Source organism: Fistularia commersonii, chromosome 9 (assembly GCF_037954325.1).
Source record: "Fistularia commersonii isolate RoL2024-O1a breed Wild chromosome 9, RoL_Fcom_v1.0, whole genome shotgun sequence".
Lineage (NCBI taxonomy): Eukaryota > Metazoa > Chordata > Actinopteri > Syngnathiformes > Fistulariidae > Fistularia > Fistularia commersonii.
The window spans coordinates 15,376,273-15,394,677 of NC_141292.1; the positions used below are offsets into that span (position 1 = coordinate 15,376,273).

The 18,405-nt window shown below is 45.9% G+C and overlaps 1 protein-coding gene across 4 annotated transcripts in view; it reads left to right on the forward strand.

Annotated features, from left to right (window-relative positions):
* ttc28 (tetratricopeptide repeat domain 28) overlaps positions 1–18,405 on the forward strand; it is a 124,359-nt gene that overhangs the window by 72,674 nt on the left and 33,280 nt on the right. For all 4 annotated transcript variants that reach the window (XM_086152659.1, XM_086152661.1, XM_086152660.1 and 1 more), the window contains exons 6-8: positions 5,744–5,965; positions 6,224–6,412; positions 6,891–6,987. In XM_086152659.1, the coding sequence (XP_086008785.1) occupies positions 5,744–5,965; positions 6,224–6,412; positions 6,891–6,987 (508 nt within the window). The remainder of the gene's footprint in view (positions 1–5,743; positions 5,966–6,223; positions 6,413–6,890; positions 6,988–18,405) is intronic.

Here is an 18,405-nt window from a genome sequence, read left to right on the forward strand (position 1 = left end):
TTCTTAGTGACGTGACTTCAAGTCCGCTTTAACTTCCTGTTTTCTGACGTAACGTTTCCTGTTTCTCTGCGTTTTCTTTTCCGTTTAATCATCAAAACGATGCCAGCGTGGATTTATCAGCGGGTCCAGTATTACATTTAGACCAATTTAAACATAAGACTTTAAATTCAGACATTTAATCTGTAAATACTTGAGCTGGGATGCATTTATTCTTTTATTCATTCATTCATTCATTCATTCATTATCTATACCACTTATCCTTCACTCAGGGGGGTGGCAATAATAATAATAATAATTATTATTATTATTATTATTACCATTATTATTATTATTGTTGTTGTTGTTGTTGTTGTTGTTGTTGTCATTATGTCAAAGGGCCAGCAACCAGGCTGCCTGATGCCTGAATGACTTTTTTAAAATATAAAAATAGCTTTCTCTTTCACATTATCATTCATGGTTTTATTTTATTAGATATTATATGTATTTTATAGCTGACAGAGTGACAGCTCTGAATGAGGCGGGCAGATTAATGAATGATGAATAACTGCTTTTTATAATGAAATTATAGGTTTACAGTAAACCCTTGTTTTTCACGGGGGTTACGTTCCAAAAAGAACCCGTGATCGGCAAAATCCGTGATGTAGAAACCTTTATTTTTTTTACAACATTAATCAACAGAGCTAATGCAGACTCCATCCTTACCAGGGTCTTGTTGCGGACACTTGCAACCCTTTTTGCATCCTTATTAACACTTATCTCTGCTGTCGTCCTTATGTTTTTTTCTTCCTTCTTTACGGAACGAACGGAAGATTCATTCATTCCGTAATGCCGACCTACAGCCGCATAGCTTTTAGCTTCCCTTAGCATGTCCAGAAGTTTAACTTTATCTGCCATAGATAGCATCTTCCGCTGCCTTTTGGGCCCTTTTGTCCCTCCAGAGCGTTTGTCAACATTATGGGTTTTAGAGAAACTCGAAATTGCGAGAGAATTTGCACGTACGTCATGTAAATTTGTCAAGCTGTTTTACGTACGTGTACATATTAAACTGCAACGTTATTGACGCACAGGTAGAGAAGAAGCGGAGTGACTTTTTAGCCAATCAGAATGCAGAACACAATGCACCATGCAAATCCGTGAAGTAGCGAAACCGTGAAAAGTAAACCGGGTTATAGCGAGGGATCAGTGTATTTAAAAAACATTCCCTTTTTCTTTGTGTACAGGCAATTTTACATCAATATTTTTTAAATTTAATACTGATACTAATTACTGTTACGTGTGTTCTGCTTCTGTTTACCTTATTTTTTCATTGATGGTCACAGACGATCATCAGGTCTGCCCTCGACCTTCATCCCCTTTTTATTTCCCTAAAAATGTCTCTTTTTTTCGTGTTTTTCCTTTTTCTAATCTCCCCCGCTTTTGTTCTCCACACAAAACCGACCGAAGACGTCAACCAGGCTAACGCTAGCCGAGCACAGTCGATGATCCATGTGCTACTGGATAGCCATCCGCTACGTTAGCATCGCCACGTACCATCCAAACCGCCATTTTGATTTATTGTTGCCGCACGAAAAAGTTATGTTCAAGTTTGCCGTCATTTTATTTAACATCATTTTTGAGTGTTTTTATTGTAATTCTTATTACTGTGTATTCTGTTCACAAATGTTTTCTTTGTCGAACACAAACTATCGCCAGGTTTCCCACGACTTTTCTCCCGTTTTTATGACTCGTGCTAATTTTTCCCCCCCATTTTTCTTACCTTCTCCGCTTTTAGTTTCCCACGCAGTCCACACAAAACCCACCAAGGATGTCAACAAGGCTAATATTAGCGATGCATGGTTGCTGCTCCACCTGCTTGCCAGATTAGCAACAAATAGCCATCAGCTAAATCAGCATGATTCTGCACAATCCAGGCAGCTTTATCGATTGATTTTTGTTGCATAAAAAGTTCTGCCAGGTTACCATTTTAGAATCAACCCTTCAAGATGATCATATTTAACACCATTTATACATTTTATTCTAATCTTTATTCTAATTACTGTTTCATGTATTCTGTTCCCTCTATTTCTGCAACTGTTGTTGCATTTGTTTGTTTCCAGTAAAAATGTGTTTCTTCACAAGCGCCGGGAGAAGTTGTGTCCTTTAGGGAAATCAAAACGGCCGTCCAGCCGCTTGGCTGTGCACACAGGCGCCCATCGCCATTTATTAAACCACACACACACACACACACACACACACACACACACACACACACACACACACACACACACACACTCCCTCCTTCCCGAGATGTGTTGGCTGGATTTTATGTGTTTACGTTCATCACTTTCCTGGGAATTGGGGGGTTCGGGGTGTGTGTGTGTGTGTGTGTGTGTGTGTGTGTCTGCGCGCACATATCTTGGTGACATGCATAAAAGCATGCATGCGCACACACACACACACACACATACACACACACACACACACACACACACACACACACACACGGGTGATCTGGTGTTAATTAGCTGTGTCAAAATCCAGGAAAGGTCTGCTTTGCTGTTTTCTGTGACAGATTTTAGCGCTTATTAAGGTGCTGATTCAAAGGAATATGTGCACGTTTACCCCCAACTCACACGCAAACACATGCACACACAGTCTCACAGTCTCACAGTCGCACACACACACACACACCGGTTTAAATCCCAGGTTCAAGATACCTGAAAAACTCATAAAGCAGTGTGTCGCCTGCATAGACACTTATTACCTCAAGAGCCCGGAAAAAAACTTGAAATCCTTATTTGAAATTTAATAAAATGTCATTTGGAATAATAACAAATAATTTTCATAAAAATATGATGATAACGATCATAATCCGAATTGTTTGTTCCCGAAATACATGGAATTTTTTTATCGGGTTGGCTTTGTACAGGGAAGGGAATGAGTTTGGTAAAAATCCAAAAAAAAATAAAGTAAAAAACAGGCAGGAAAAAGTGTACATTCAGTGTAAGTGCAAAGTAGGCAGTATTTATACAAATATGTAGATAAATGTTCAATAGTAAGACAAAAGTGCGGGGCGGAAACGACACTGACGATCTACAGTGTTATAATGATATGATAATGTCGGGATTCTGCTTGAATATTCCGGCTGAAATCTATCAATTATCAATTTTGGAAATCAAACGACATGCTAAGATAAATAAAGCTATTTTGTGGGGGGAAAAAAAATGGGTGACGTTTTTGCTTTTATAAATTGTTGTCAAAATGGCGGGAAAATTTTTCCCTGTGAAAAAAAAGGGTCATTATTCAGATCCGCTCATTAGAAATACCAATTTGTGCTTTTTGTTGTGGTTGTTGTTGTGTTTAATAATAGCGCCCACGTCTCGACGCGCGGCGATTAAAGGGCGGCAGACATTTCCCATGACTCCTCTGTGCAGATCAATACCGGCAACCTGAACGCTAATTAGCGAGCGAGTGGGCAGGTTTTTAAACCTCCGGGAGGAAGAGCTCAGTCATTTTTATTTTTGCTCTTCAAGTGGGAGGTTGTGAACTCTTGACGCGCACTGGCGGCGCGAAGAGTCCCGTCGGGATTATCGCGGCGTCCGTGGCTGAAGGAGGCCGGTAATTAGCGGGGAAAAAGAGGAACGAGGAGTCATTATACCAGGTTCTAAAAGCGGCGGCGGCGTCTAAAAAAGGGATGCGAACGGCTCGTTTCTTGACTCCCGCCGTGTCCAATTTGTCTTGGTTGATGCCAAACCCGTTTTATTTGCCACGCCCCGAGGACGGCTCTTAAGAAATACCCAGATTGTGATTTATTTTCAGATGTTCTTTCATTTATTCATACATTATCTGCCTCGGTGGCCGCGAGTCAGCCTCCTTCAAGCGCGTACGCGCAAACGCGCGCCGACACGGACGATCGGTTTTACGTGCGAGACTCGACTCAACTCTGCAGGTCGGGAGTTGCTCGCGAGCGCTCTGGACGAGCGAGTGGAATGAGCGCGCCGGACGGACGAAGCGACAAGGCTCGGCTTCTTTATCGTGCTTCAAGTAATGGCCGACTGGCGTCCCCGAGAGGACTGGCGTAGCTTGTCGGCGTGGAGTCGACCGGCATCCGTGCGCTTCTTCGGGGGTGAAAGGCTGCCGTCGGGAAACGAGGAACATTTCTTGGGTTCTTCTATCTGTGGTGTCGTCGTCGGTGATTTGTGGATTATGGTTTCCTTCTTTCACGTGATAATGTTTCCGGTGGTCTTCTATGCTGGATGTTTGCCCGTCCGGCGCCGCCATGTGACCGGAGGAGATTCTGCTGCTGCCGGGTGTGTTTGTCCCGTTTGCTGCTATTTGTTCTCCGCTCTCTCTGCGGACTCGGCGAGTTATATTTGAGTTGTCCGGTGCCTTCACCCTCGCTGCATAGTTGGTCCCTGTTTTTAGCAAGTTTGAGCGATTTTTTAAGCAGTTTGACTTTGGTTTCCGGTAATAAAACATTTTTTTGGACTCTCCCCTCTGCCTCTGCATTTTTGGCCCGACTTCTTCACCTCGTGAGCCACTTCCAGAACGATCCACCTCCACTAAAATGGCGAACGTCGGTCGAACCTCGGTTTGCGAACCTTCCCGATTACAGACAAATGCACTTACGAGCAGATTTCGATCAAATCTGGAGCCGCGAACAAGCCTCGGTGCGCTAACACACCAACGACAAACTCATTGGCTTTCTGGATCGTAGCGTAGCGGCAGTCGTGCGTGCTATTCAACGTCGTTCTACTGTTATATCCCTTTTTTGTTTCTGTCAGTAAGCTAGCCCTCATTATGGCTCCCAAGAAGGTTGCAGGTGCTGGTGGTAGCGGTGTTAAGAAGACGTAAAGAATTACAGTCGAACTGAAGAAGGAAATAGAAGCGTATTTTTAGCGTCCGTGTCACAGATCTCGTCAGACACGACGACGCGGCGAAGTCGACCATCTGAACCGTCCTGAAGAACAAAGATGAGCTGAAGACGCCGATGTGGCTAAAGGAGGCTACGCTAACATAGCAAAGGTCTCAAGTCTTAGAAAAAGTAGAAACATTATTCTTAGTATGGATGAATGAAAATCAGCTTGCTGGAGATAGCGTTAGCCGATAGCATTAGCAGATAGCATTAGTGAGGGTCTCGCACACGAGAAGACTTGCTCGTTTTGTGAAGGAAACATAGAAATAATTAAGACTATCTTTAATTCCTTTCTGTATTTTTGCCACAAATAAACCCATGAAAACATTTTAAAAGAGTACAGTATTTTTTCGGGGCTGAAAAACAGATCCATTGGATTTACATTTATTTCAATTGTTTATCAACTATGCTCATTTTGTATGGTTGCCTGTGTCTTGTTCTTAAAGTTCTTATTTTGTTTTATCTTATTTTATTTTACTTTATTTTTTATTCTTCTTTCTTTTTTTAAATGCTATTATTCTCACACATCGTATTACATCATATTTGCGTCGCCGCCACCGGCTGTCTGCGAGGACGATAGGAAACTAATTCCGTTCCAGCGTCTCTGAGTGGAATCGCAATAAAAGCCTTTAAACCTTGAATATTTTTCAATATTGATTATTGATGGGTTGATATCCGGGTTGTATTTGAAACCAGGATCATGTTGACGGGGTCTCCTGGGGGTCCCTTGCTCCCCACGGGAAAAAGTCCGTGACCTCATTGGCAGCCATGTTTGATCCGCGTGGTTAACGTGCAAACTAAGTTGTGTGTGTGTGTGTGTGTGTGTGTGTGTGTGTTGTGCATCTCTAGGCGGCCTCCGATGCCCTGAGCAGCCTCGGCCACGTGTACACGGCTATCGGCGACTACCCCAACGCGCTGGCCAGCCACAAGCAGTGCGTCCTGCTGGCCAAGCAGAGGCAGTGCCGGCTGTCCGAGGCCCGGCAGCTGGGCAACATGGGCGCCGTGTACACCGCCCTCGGCGACTTCGCCAACGCCGTCCAGTGTCACGAGCAGCATCTGGACATCGCCAAGGTAACGGCGCGCGGCGTCGTTATTTGTTCATCCGTTGATGCGATTGTAAAAACGTCGGTACGCTGCACGTATCTGTATATTTTCTTCTTCATCCCCCCGGACCGTTTTTTTGTATTTTTGTCGCCCGTGATTCACGCTCGAGGCCCGTCGTTCCCCCGCTGGCCACTAGGGGGCGCTAGCGAGCCGAACCGAATGAATTTTTCGAACCACGAAGCCCCGTGTTTCTGGTGATTGTGTATCCACCCCCGACCCCCGCAGACCCTGGAGAACCGGCGCGAGGAGGCTCGGGCGTACAGCAACCTGGGCAGCGCCTACCACTCGCAGAGGGACTTTGAGAAGGCCGTGTCCTTCCACAGCCGGGTTCTGGAGCTGGCCGGAGATCTGCCCGACCGGGCCATCCAGATGAGGGCCTACGCCGGGCTGGGCCACGCCGCACGCTGCATGCAGGTCCGTTTGCTTCAAATTTTCACTTGTATATATATATATTTTTTTTTTTTTCAGATTTTCAATGAAATTTTGGGGTTATTTTTTCAGTTATTTCAATATGTTGCCCGCATTTAAGTTGTTTTTTTCCCAGGATTTTCCAGATGTTCTTCTTGTTTTTGGATCAATTTTTCCCCCAAATGTTGAAGATCATTTTGTGTTCTACAATAATTGAACTTATTTTGAAAAGTAATCTATGAACATATTTTCAGGGAACCCTTCAGATTGTTTCTACCTGATTTTGAATTGATTTCAAGTAGAAAATTATCCTGATTTGAATCATCATGATTGTTTTAAGCTCATATTTATAACTGCCATATTCAGGTCACTTTAAAATTAGTTTGATTTTAGGCAGGTTCAGCAGGGTGCTGGTGGGTTCTGCTGGGTTTGACTTTGGATCATCTCTATGTTGCAACGCATGTGTCGTCTTTATGACCCCCAGGACCTGGAACGAGCCCGTCAGCATCACCAGCACCAGCTGGAAATCGCTCAGGAGTTGCAGGACCGAGCTGCCCAGGGCCGAGCCTCGTCCAACCTGGGTAGGTACCAGCGTCCCGACTCTTGCGTGACTTGGGTAGGCGATCTGGTTAGACTCGGGGATCCTGGTTCTCGTCCAACCTGGGTCGATACCCATGATCCCAGGGCTTGTATACCAGGGTAGGTACCGGGTTTCCCGGGTCTTATCCAATCTGGAGCGATACCCAGGGTCCCGGGTCTGGTATACCTGGGTATAGGTATTGGCCGGGGGTCTCAGGTCTTGTCCAATCAGGGTAGGCACCCTGGATTCCTGCTTTTTCCAACCAGGGTAGGTACCCAGGGTTCTAGGTTAAAGGTTACATCTTGTTATAGGTCTTGTCCAAACTGGTCCCTCAGTTCCATGTACAATCCAGAGGCATCCAGAGTTCAAGGCTTCATTCAACCAGGGTAGAAGCCAGGAGCCTGGTGGCTGTCCAAACTGGTCTCTCAGGCCTTGTTCAACCTGGGTAGGTGCCCAGGGTCCTGGATCTTGTCCAAACTTGGTCTTGTCCAACCTACGTAGGTACCCAGGGCTATAGGTTACAGGCTATAGGTTACATCTTGTTATAGGTCTTGTCCATACTGGTTTCTCAGTTCCATGTACAACCCGGGTAGGCACCCAGAGTTCAAGGCTTCATTCAACCTGGGTAGGTGCCCAGGGTTCTCGATCTTGTCCAAACTGGTCTCTCAGGCCTTGTCCAACCTGGGTAGGTACCCAGGGTCCTGGATCTTGTCCAAACTGGTCTCTCAGGCCTTTTCCAACCTGGGTAGGTACCCAGGGTCCTGGATCTTGTCCAAACTGGTCTCTCCGGCCTTGTCCAATCATGGTAGGCACCCTGGATTCCTGCTTTGTCCAACCTCGGAATCCAAGTCTCATTCGACCTGGGTAGGTACCCAGGGTCCTGGTTGCTGTCCAAACTGGTCTCTCAGGTCTCGTCCAACCCGGGTAGGTACCTGGGGTTCCAAGCCTCATTCAACCTGGGTAGGTACCCAGGGATCTGGATCTTGTCCAAACTTGGTCTTGTCCAACCTACGTAGGTACCCAGGGTCCTGGATCTTGTCCAAAGTGGTCTCCCCGGCCTTGTCCAAACTGGGTAGGCCGCCAGAGTTCAAGGCTTCATTCAACCTGGATGGGTACCCAGATCTTGTCCGGTCTGGGTAAGCACCCTGAATCCCAGGCCTTATTCAACCGAGTATGTGCACGTGGTCCCTGGTCCAGTCCAACGTGGCAGGATACCTGCTGTCCCAGATCTCATCTAACCTGGTGAGGTACATTGGGTTCTAGGCCTTGTCCAACCGGGGTGGGCTCCTGGAATTCCAGGCTGTCACATCTTGAAACATGTCAAGATTCACTGGAATGAAAGAAAAAACCAAGAAGATCCAGAAAACAGAGAAGCTTCTAATCAGGTGGATCGAAGGAAGGAGGCGGGAGGCGCCGTCTCTTCACACACTTCAATAAAACTCCAGAGGAGTCGGGAGTGTATGACGCCGCACCGCTCTCTAGCAATCGATAGAAGTCATAACCACACACACACACTCACACACACACACACACACAGACACACACACAGATGTACACGGCAACGGCTGCGCTAAACGCACGCCGTTCCCCAGTCACATACCGCTTTTTCAAAGTGTTTGTGAGCATATTTTCCTCCTCGACTCACACACATCAGGAACACGCGTGTGTGTGTGTGTGTGTGTGTGTGTGTGTGTGTGTGTGTGTGTGTGTGTGTGTGCATTCCTTCCTGCACTGTTGGAGCTCCAGTCCATGCCATGCATGCATTCTTTGTGTTAAAAAATGTAAACTAATGAATCATCCCATTGATTGGTCTTGATTAACGCGTACATTTTGACAAGCCCTAATAATTAACTGAATACATGAATAAACTGTATTTATAGAATACATCAATACAGTACTTTGTTATCACCTGACATGACATGGTGACAGAAAACACTGTCTGTCCGTGTAACGTTGCAATTATTATTATTATCAAATGACCAGGTTTCTTTTCTGCTTCTTTCTTGGGGCTTTTCCTTCAGGGTCTCCACAGCCAATCAGCCTCCTCCATCTCCCCCTCTTCTCTCCTGTACTCTTTCAGAACGTCCATAAATCTTCTCTTTGGTCTTCCTCCAGACCGCCTGCCTGGCAGCTCCAAGCCCGGCATCCGTCTACCAATATATTCACCAACCTCCTCTGTACATGACCGACCATCTCAGTCTGGCTTCTCTGGCCACAAACAACATGAGCATCACACCTTCTTTTCACCTGCAGAACATCCATCCATCCATCCATCCATCCATCCATCCATCCATCCATCCATCCATCTTCCCCTGCTTGTCAGGTCGCGGGGTCAGCAGCAGGGAGGCCCAGACCTCCCTCTCCAGGGCCACCTGGTCCAGCTCTTCTGGGGGACCACGAGGTGTTCCCAGGCCAGCCTGGAGTCATAGCCTCTCCATTGTGTCCTGGCTCTTCTCCCTGGTCTCCTCCCAGATGGACATGCCGGGAACATCTCCCCGTCCAGGAGGCGTCCTGACCAGATGCCCGAGCCTCCTCATCTGACTCCTCTCTTAGCGGAGGAGCAGCAGCTCTACTCCGAGCTCCTCCTGGACGACTGAACTTCTCACCCTACCTCTGAGGGAGAGTCGTCCACCCTGCGGAGGAAACTCATCTCGGCCGCTCGTATCCGCGATCTGGTTCTTTCGGTCGCTACCCACAGCTGGTGACCGTAGGTGAGGTTGGGAACGTAGACTAGCTGGTAAATTGAGAGCTTGGCCTTTTGGCTCAGCTCCTTCTTCACCACGTCAGACCGGTTCAGATCGCTGCAGAAGCACCGATCCGCCTGCCGATCTCCTGCTCCATCCTTCCCTCACTCGTGAACAAGACCCCGAGATACTTGAACTCCTCCACTCGGGTCAGATCTTCTTCCTCGACCCGGTTGAGCCGCATTGTCTCGGATTTGGAGGCGCCGGTCCTCATCCTGGCCGCTTTGCGCTCGGCTGCAACCGCTCCAGTGAGAGCTGGAGATCACGGCCTGATGAAGCCGACAGAACCACATCATCTGCAGAAAGCAGAGACTCCATCCTGCGGCCACCGAACCGGATCCCCTCGACACCTTGGATGCGCCTAGACATTCTGTCCATAAAAGTTATGAACAGAACGGATGACGAAGGGCGACCCCGGTGGAGTCCAAGGAAACGTGTCACAGGAAACGGGTCCGACTTAAAAGCGGCAATGCGGGCCGAGCTTCGGCACGATCATACAGGGACCGAACAACCCGTACGACGGGGTTCGGTACCCCCATACTCCCGGAGCACCCCCTCAGGATTGCCCCCGGGACACAGTCCAATGCCTTCTCCTGGTCCACAAAACACATGGTGACCGGTCGGACAAACTCCCGTGCCCCCTCCAGGACACCGCCGAGGGTGTAGAGCCGGTCCACTGTTCCACGGCCAGGATGAAAACCACACCCAGGTTCAACCACCCTTCTTCAGCACTGCTGAACAGACCTTACTACCCCTGTAGTTGGAGAACGCCCTCCCAAAAGGGGGATCGCCACCCCGGTCTGCAAGTCCAGGGACACTGTCCCAGACGTCCACGCAATGCGGCAGAAGCGTGTCAGCCAGGACAGCCTTACAGCATCCAGAGCCTTGAGGAACCCTGATAGTCCAGCGTAAGACCTGCTCCTAAGCTTCTAGCCTTACTACCCTTCCACCCGGTCTCCTGGACACACAGTGTATCCAACTTCCTTCTCTGCATCATGTCCACCAAATCTCTACCTTTTCCTGTCATAGTCCTGATATTCAAAGTCCCTCCTCCCAGTCCCGGACCCTTGCCTTTCGTCTTCTCTCCCTGCTTCCAAATAATACCTTCCTCCCCTCTCTTTGACCCAGAGTAGCCCAATTTCCACTTGTCACCTGTAGCTTCTCACCACCAATGGCGCTCGACCGAGCCGGTACCAGATGCCTAGCTTTGATTCTCACACTTGGTTTTGGCCCAAGCTTGAAGCCAGGGTGCCTTCCTGACGCAACCCTCTTCATTTTGGACTGGCTGCAAAGGCACTGACCTGTGCCCCTTCTTTCTTGCCAATATGACATATTGGATGGATAGTTTTGTACTTTATATATAACTGATATTGTAGGGTTTGATTTGCACAGTAACAGGAGTGATGAAGTGCAGTAGCAAAGAAAAGTTTTCGGCATGTTTTCTCTGCTTTTATTCCCCGCGAACATCCAATCTTGGCCTTGTTTACGTTTGAAAAAGTGCTTTGTTTTGTTTTTCCTCCCCCTTCCGGTCAGCTGATCCTCCCCGGCCAATCAGAGCTCATCTTTTATTTACCAGGTGTCTGTTTCTGCGGCCGCGGTGATATCGGAGCGCCGCGAATCCGACACCTGTGCTGACTGGACGCCCCGTCGTGGTGTGTGTGTGTGTGTGTGTGTGTGTGTGTGTGTGTGTGTGTGGCTATGGTCACTCAAACAGCTGTGCTTCCCCGAATCAATTCGTTACTTCATCATTTATGAATAACGGCCTCCTTCATCCCTCACTACTTCTTCTGCTTCTCCTCGCTCCTGGACCTTCTCTTCCTCCGATCCCTCACTACTTCTCTCCTCCCTCCTCTGCTTCCCCCTTTTGTTTCTCTACAATATCTTCTACCTTCTCCTCTTCTTCCCCTTTTCTGCTTCCCCCGTCTCTTTTCTCTATCCAGTGTTTTCCGTCCTTCGCTCCCCCCGTCTCTCCCTCCACATTATCTTCCCCCTCCGGCGCTTCCCCCTTTCTCCTCCTGTACTTTCATTCCTTCCATGACCCTTCATTTCCTCCACCCATCTCTCCTTTCGCTCTCTCTCTCCGCCCCTCCCTCCCTCCCTCCCTCCCTCCGTCCTCCATTTTCTCCTCGCCGTTCAATCCCTCGCTTCCTCGCTCTTTCGCTTTCCTTCCCCTCCTACGTCCTGTCTCCCTTTTTTGCTCTCTCCCTTTTTAATCCCTTACTCTCGTGTGGGTTTTCTCCCGGTCAGGTCACCTGTCTCGTCTCGACACACACACACACACACACGCACGCACGCACACACACACACACACATTTGCAGCCGCTAATCAGGCTAAGCTGCGTATATTCAGTCTGTGGGAGGAAACAGAAACAGCCGCCGGGGGAAGAAAAAAAACCGCAACGCTAAAGGAGGTTTTATTTTAGAAACCATCCACTCGCCACCAACAGATTTTTTTAGGAAACCCCAGAAATTCGGAATTATCCGGACGGAGAAAAGAGGAAACGTGGTTGTTCAATTCTTTTAGTGTGTGTGTGTGTGTGTGTGTGTGTGTTGTGTGAGGGGGGGTCAGAGGTCGAACCGTCCCTTCTTCTTTGCAAAGCAGCTTTTTGAAGAAAATGTTCGAGTGTTAATAAAACACGTCGAGATGAAAGAAACTTTTCGAATAAAAATAAAACCAGAATCTCTGATCTCGACCATGAATATTGCATGATCACGTTCAAATAGAAGACGTGGGAGTTGAAAGAACTTCACCTGGAACACTTGGTTATACAAGCTCACAAGCGTGGGATGGTTTCAGCCCGTCGTTACCGTTAGCGGCTAAAATGCTAAATGGGTTGCTTTGTTTTTTTACCTCTGATCGCCCCTCGGGGACAAATGAAGCGATTCTGATTTACTCGTGCCTCTGGAGCCGGCGGGAAAGGGCCTGGCATTATTAGCCACTTGGGCTTTAGCCACGCGCTATCGCGGTTAGCCCAAGCTGTCGACTTTGTGAGCTACACATTAGCTTTCTACCGTATCTGACTGACACAGATGATACCCTTATATACGCATGCTGCTGTTCTTACTAAAAACAAGGTATCTTTGAAATAGAAATGTGTTTTAGCAAGCTAACGTATTCTCCAAAGTTATAGGATCACTATATATGGTAGCTGTGTGTTAGCGTGTTGCTATACTTCCTGAAACAAGAAGGCGGACTGTGTGTTCGCATGCTGCCGGATAAAGCTGAATTCTTGTGTTTCTGTTTATGTTAGCTGTATTAGCAATACAATTACCATGTTTGCACTGTTGCAATTACATGATGTTAGCATGGTATATAGCAAAACACATTTGTTTGTTAACTGTATGCTTGCATTCATGTATTTATTTATTGACCTTTATGAGACACTGATATTACCCTGACGAACGCCTTGTATTAGCATGCTGCTGTATGTGTTAGCATGCTGCTGTACTTCCTGATACAAGGCGTCTTTTAACATGAACGGTGTTTTTAGCATGCCTTTGTATTCCACAAAGTTATTTGATGTCTGTCTATGTTATCCGTGTGTTAGCACGCTTCTATACTGACTGAAACAAGGCATCTTTGAAAGTGAACTGTGTTAGCATGCAGCAGGATAAAGCTTTGTGATAGGATTTCTGTTGATGTTAGCTGTGCGTTAGCTTTTTTGCACGCTTCCATAGGAACCTGGCCGTTGTTAGCATGCTACACACTGGACATTTATTGATGTTACCTGTCTGCTTGCATGTATTGAATTCTGTTAGTTACTTGATTAGTTATGAGTTACTTGATTTCTGTTTATATTAGCTGTGTGTTAGCATGCTTCCATTTGAAGTCAAAGTCATCGACTTATTTGATCTTAAATTCGGTGTTATTATTTGTAGTCCTATTAATTGGGGACTTGCTTTACATTTGGATCATTTTGAGCGTTTTCATTTTAAGAGTTAATTGTAATAACTATTCTTAAAATAATTGGATTGAAGTTGAATCTTTCGCTGGTGTGTGGCAGCCCCTCGAGGCCATATGTGCCCTTCGCATTCGCCTAGATCGCCTAATGGGCCGGCTGGCTCCGGTTACTACAACAGAATAGTGGGACACTAGTTGTTTGTTTATTAGCAAGTTATTGTACCTTGTTAAGACACTTGGTTTCAGCCTGTTAGCATGCTTCTTTAGCTAGCTAAGGCAAAAGGTTCAGGGCATAGCATGCTATTTTAGTTAGTGAAGGCAGTAGGTTTTATCCCGTAAGTAGCCTGTTAGTATGCTTCTTTAGCTAGCTAAGGCAATGGGTTGGAGTGCATAAGTAGCCTGTTAGCATGCTTCTTTAGCTAGCTAAGGCAATGGGTTGGAGTGCATAAGTAGCCTGTTAGGATGCTTCTTTAGCTAGCTAAGGCAATAGGTTGGAGTGCATAAGTAGCCTGTTAGTATGCTTCTTTAGCTTGCTAAGGCAATGGGTTGGAGTGCATAAGTAGCCTGTTAGCATGCTTCTTTAGCTAACTAAGGCAAAAGGTTCAGGGCATAGCATGCTATCTTAGTTAGTGAAGGCAATAGGTTTTATCGGGTAAGTAGCCTGTTAGTATGCTTCTTTAGCTAGCTAAGGCAATGGGTTGGAGTGCATAAGTAGCCTGTTAGGATGCTTCTTTAGCTAGCTAAGGCAATAGGTTTTATCGGGTAAGTAGCCTGTTAGTATGCTTCTTTAGCTAGCTAAGGCAGTGGGTTGGAGTGCATAAGCAGTCTGTTAGTGTGCTTATCCAGCTAAGGCACTAGGCGTCAACGCCAAAATATCCCCTTAGTATGCTTCTTTCTCAAGCTAAGGCAATAGGTTTCAGAGCATAAGCAGCCCATAAGCGTGCTATTTTGGCCCACCGAGGCAATAGTTTCAGTGCTTAAGTAGCCTGTTAGTATGCACCTTTAGCCAGCGCACAGCAGGGATCGCAGGTCATTTTCTTCTTCAACCCTCCGGCTCTTCTTCGTCTCTCTCTAATCTCCTCAGCATAAAACTACAAAAAAAACAAAAACAAACCCCGTCATCAGACCTAGCATGGTTAGCATGGTTCCCCCTTCATCTAATCCTGACAGTTCACAGTGTGACGCCGCCACGTCAGGGAGTACAGCGGCGCTAAACACACACACATACACACAAGAAAATCACACCTTGTCAGAGTGCTGCTAAGACTCTGTGTGTGTGTGTGTGTGTGTGTGTGTGTGTGTGTGTGTGTGTGTGTTAGCAGTGTTTCAGGAGCATGGCTGTCACTCCAGCCAGCTCTGCAGGCTCCTCGATAATCCTCTTAGCCCCCTCATATGACCCACACACACACACACACACACACACACATACACACACACACACACACACACACACACACACACACACACACACTGCTGACCACCTCGACAGAAGTGTTGTTTTCCAAAAGCACCGGCGCTGCGATATAATTTATTCTAACTTCCCTGAGCATTTGGGCACAAGAGAGCAGATGAGAGTCTCTTAATGTCTTCATTTGTTGTTGTTAAAAGGAGAAATCTTTTCTTTTGTCGGTATCACAAAGTCCCCGGCGAGTGGCGGCTTTTGTGGGTTTGTGCTTTCCGGCGTTGCAACGCTGAACACCTGCAGCGCCGACGTTTAATTTAATCTCCGACGGTAATTGTGCCGCGACGAGGACGGAGGTTGTTCGACCGAGCGGCTCTGATTATTCCAATCCCGTCCTGTAATAAACTGATTAAAGACGTCATTAATTTCCCGCCCGCGTCCTGTTTATCGGCATCGGCCTCCCGTTGTTTGACGTTGCTTCTCGCCACCCCGTCTCCGGGCTTCTCGGCCCGTCAGAAGAACTAAACATTCGGTGGCCTCCCCGCTGCCGTCACAGCCCGGCGCTTTGTGTCCGTGCAAAGCAGACGCCCGTGAATATTCATGTGACGCTCATGGGATTACATATGAATCCTAATATTTGCCGTGTCAAACGCAGGATTACCTGTGAAACAACACTTGGGATTAGACGTGGGATTGTTCACATTTTGCGCAGGAGGGACATCGTGTAAAACATCACATTTCCCATGTTGGCCACACGGGGTCACTTGTTGAATTTAAACATCCCAATGCAAAAAAAACTACCTTCACAAGTTTGCTCTCCTGTTCAACAAACAAGATTACACGTACAACATCTTAGTTCCCATTCAAACACATGGAGTTACATGTTAAATGTAAGAATTCCCATTTAAAACACACGGGATTCCCTGTAAAACAAGTTAAATCACGTGTTAAACTAATGGGATTGCATGCAGAACATGATATTTCCCATGAAGATTAGATGTTGAATTGAATCATTCACATTTTAAACACATTTAAAACATAATATTTCCCATTGATGACGGATGGAATTACATGTTAGAGTTAAGACTTCCAGTTTAAAACACATAGGGTTGCATGTGAACCAGGTTGATGCTCATGGTAAACACACGGGATGACGTGTAAAACCTAATATTTCCCATTTAAAACAAATTTGGGATCACATGCAAAGTTCATAAAATTGGAAATTGGCACATGGGATTACGAGTGTCAGATGCTAATTCCAATATATTTAACATACGTGTCGTTTTAAAACACGTCGATTTATCCAATACACACAATTCCTTGTTAAGCCTAATAATTCCCAGGATTACATGTGAAACGTAATCCCTGAACACACATTGGGTCACATGTTAATTCTCATGCCAATCCTATGGGATTACAGGTGAAACGTAATATCACACATGAAAAGATGGCTTTATTATTCATCATTATAAAAGTTTCCCTTTTCAACCCATGGGATTACATGTGAAATGTAATAATTTACACATTGGGGGATTACATGGCAAGCTTAAAAATTTGAAGTTGAAACGCATGGGATTAAAAGGGAAGCGCACGCTTTTCATTCACGTAGGATTATTTCATAGGCTTGTTGATAATGTGTAATAATTAAAATGGAAAATTAAAATTAAATTAAAAAAAGAAACACACGTATAAAACACTTTAATCCCAATTTATAGCATAATTCATTCACGAATATAAATCAATACCGAAATATGTCGCTGTAAAAGTACCAAAAGAGCCATATTACTGCATCGGCTGCACGAATACACAGGTGTGTGAATTCACGTTCGCTGTTAATCCCGGCCCGTGAAACAGGATTACGGATGTGAAAAATCCCGCTCTCCATTCCAAAGCCTCTCCCGATGCTTTCTGACATCCGCCGTCTTCTTTGGCCAAAAAACTAAATGAAGAAAAAAAAAGAAATTAAGAAAAACAGCGAGCTTTCGGTTGCAACTCATCTGCAGAGGCGTTTTTTGTTTTTTTAGATTATTTTCCGATATATCATTTTTTCCTCTTGTGGAACGGTAGACCCCGGATTGTTGTTCTAACCGGGTTCACCGGGTGTCCGGTGTCGCCGCGGCCGGACGCCGCTCGCTCTCCGACACGCGATCTGACATGAAGAACGGCATGTAACCTCCTCCGTCTGGCGTCTGCGGCCTCCTGCCGCCGTCGCCCGTCCTCTTTGTTTTTCCAGTAGCTTCACGCCAGCGCCTCTCGCTGTAGATCAGGGGTGTCAAACATACGGCCCGCCAGGGGGTTCGACCAGGCCCGCGGGATAATCTGAAAGTGAAAAAATGCATAAAAGACAAGGATTTATTTTTTTTAATTAAATGCAATTCAAGAATGTTCCACTAGGGGCGGAAAATCTGCGACAATCTGCATCACTGAGACGGACCAATCAGCAGACGGTATCAATGCACCACCTGCTGATTGTTATGACGTTGTTTCTACCCCGTTCTCCACCTCATCAGCCAAAGTGTTGTTAAAAAAACAGAGAAAAGTAGTTAAAGAGTGTAGAATTTTCAGAGAGAAATGGACTACGTCCTATTTATTTACGGAGACGCACGGGAAACCTTCGTGCTCGGCGTGTTTGCAACAAGTTTCGGTATTTAAGGAATATAATATTCGGCGCCACTACGAGATTCATCAAAGCGAAAAATATGACAGCTTGCACAGAAACTGAGAAGAGATAAGATCAACCAATCACAGGCAGGTCTGAGGAAACAGCGTCCACTTTCACCCAGAGCAGAGAACTCAGTGAAGCAGCGGTAAAAGCCAGCTAGCTAATTGCTTGCAAATATGTGCAATTTAATGTTAGTCACCAGCTTCACTACAAACTAGTATGTTGGAATTCTACTGTTCATGCAACTCCATGCATTTTCAGTATGTATGTATATGTTTGCATGTTTCATGTATGAAGTTTACACATTTACAGGTGAAGACTTTCTTCCTTACACATTTAATAGCACTCTTTTTAGTTTGTAAGGTGTAGGCAGGGATTCAATTTAGATTTTATATGCACATGTGTAAATGGTTTAAAAGTCCCTTTCTTTATAAGTCTCATTTAATCTTAAAGTGAATTACTATATTTTTCAATACCAATTACTTGTTAAAGTTTTGTGCCTTTGTACGATCAGAGGGATCACATGATCACATGATTGCAATGCAAACATGCGAATGATAAAAGTAAATTGCACTTTTATCAAAGGAAATATGAGGTGTTTCATGAAATGTTTTATAAAGGGATTGGTCATTAAATTCCAAGATTTTCCTCATGTCCTTGTACTTCTTTACACCAAAACAGAGGAAAGTCATGATATTTTGGTTATTTAT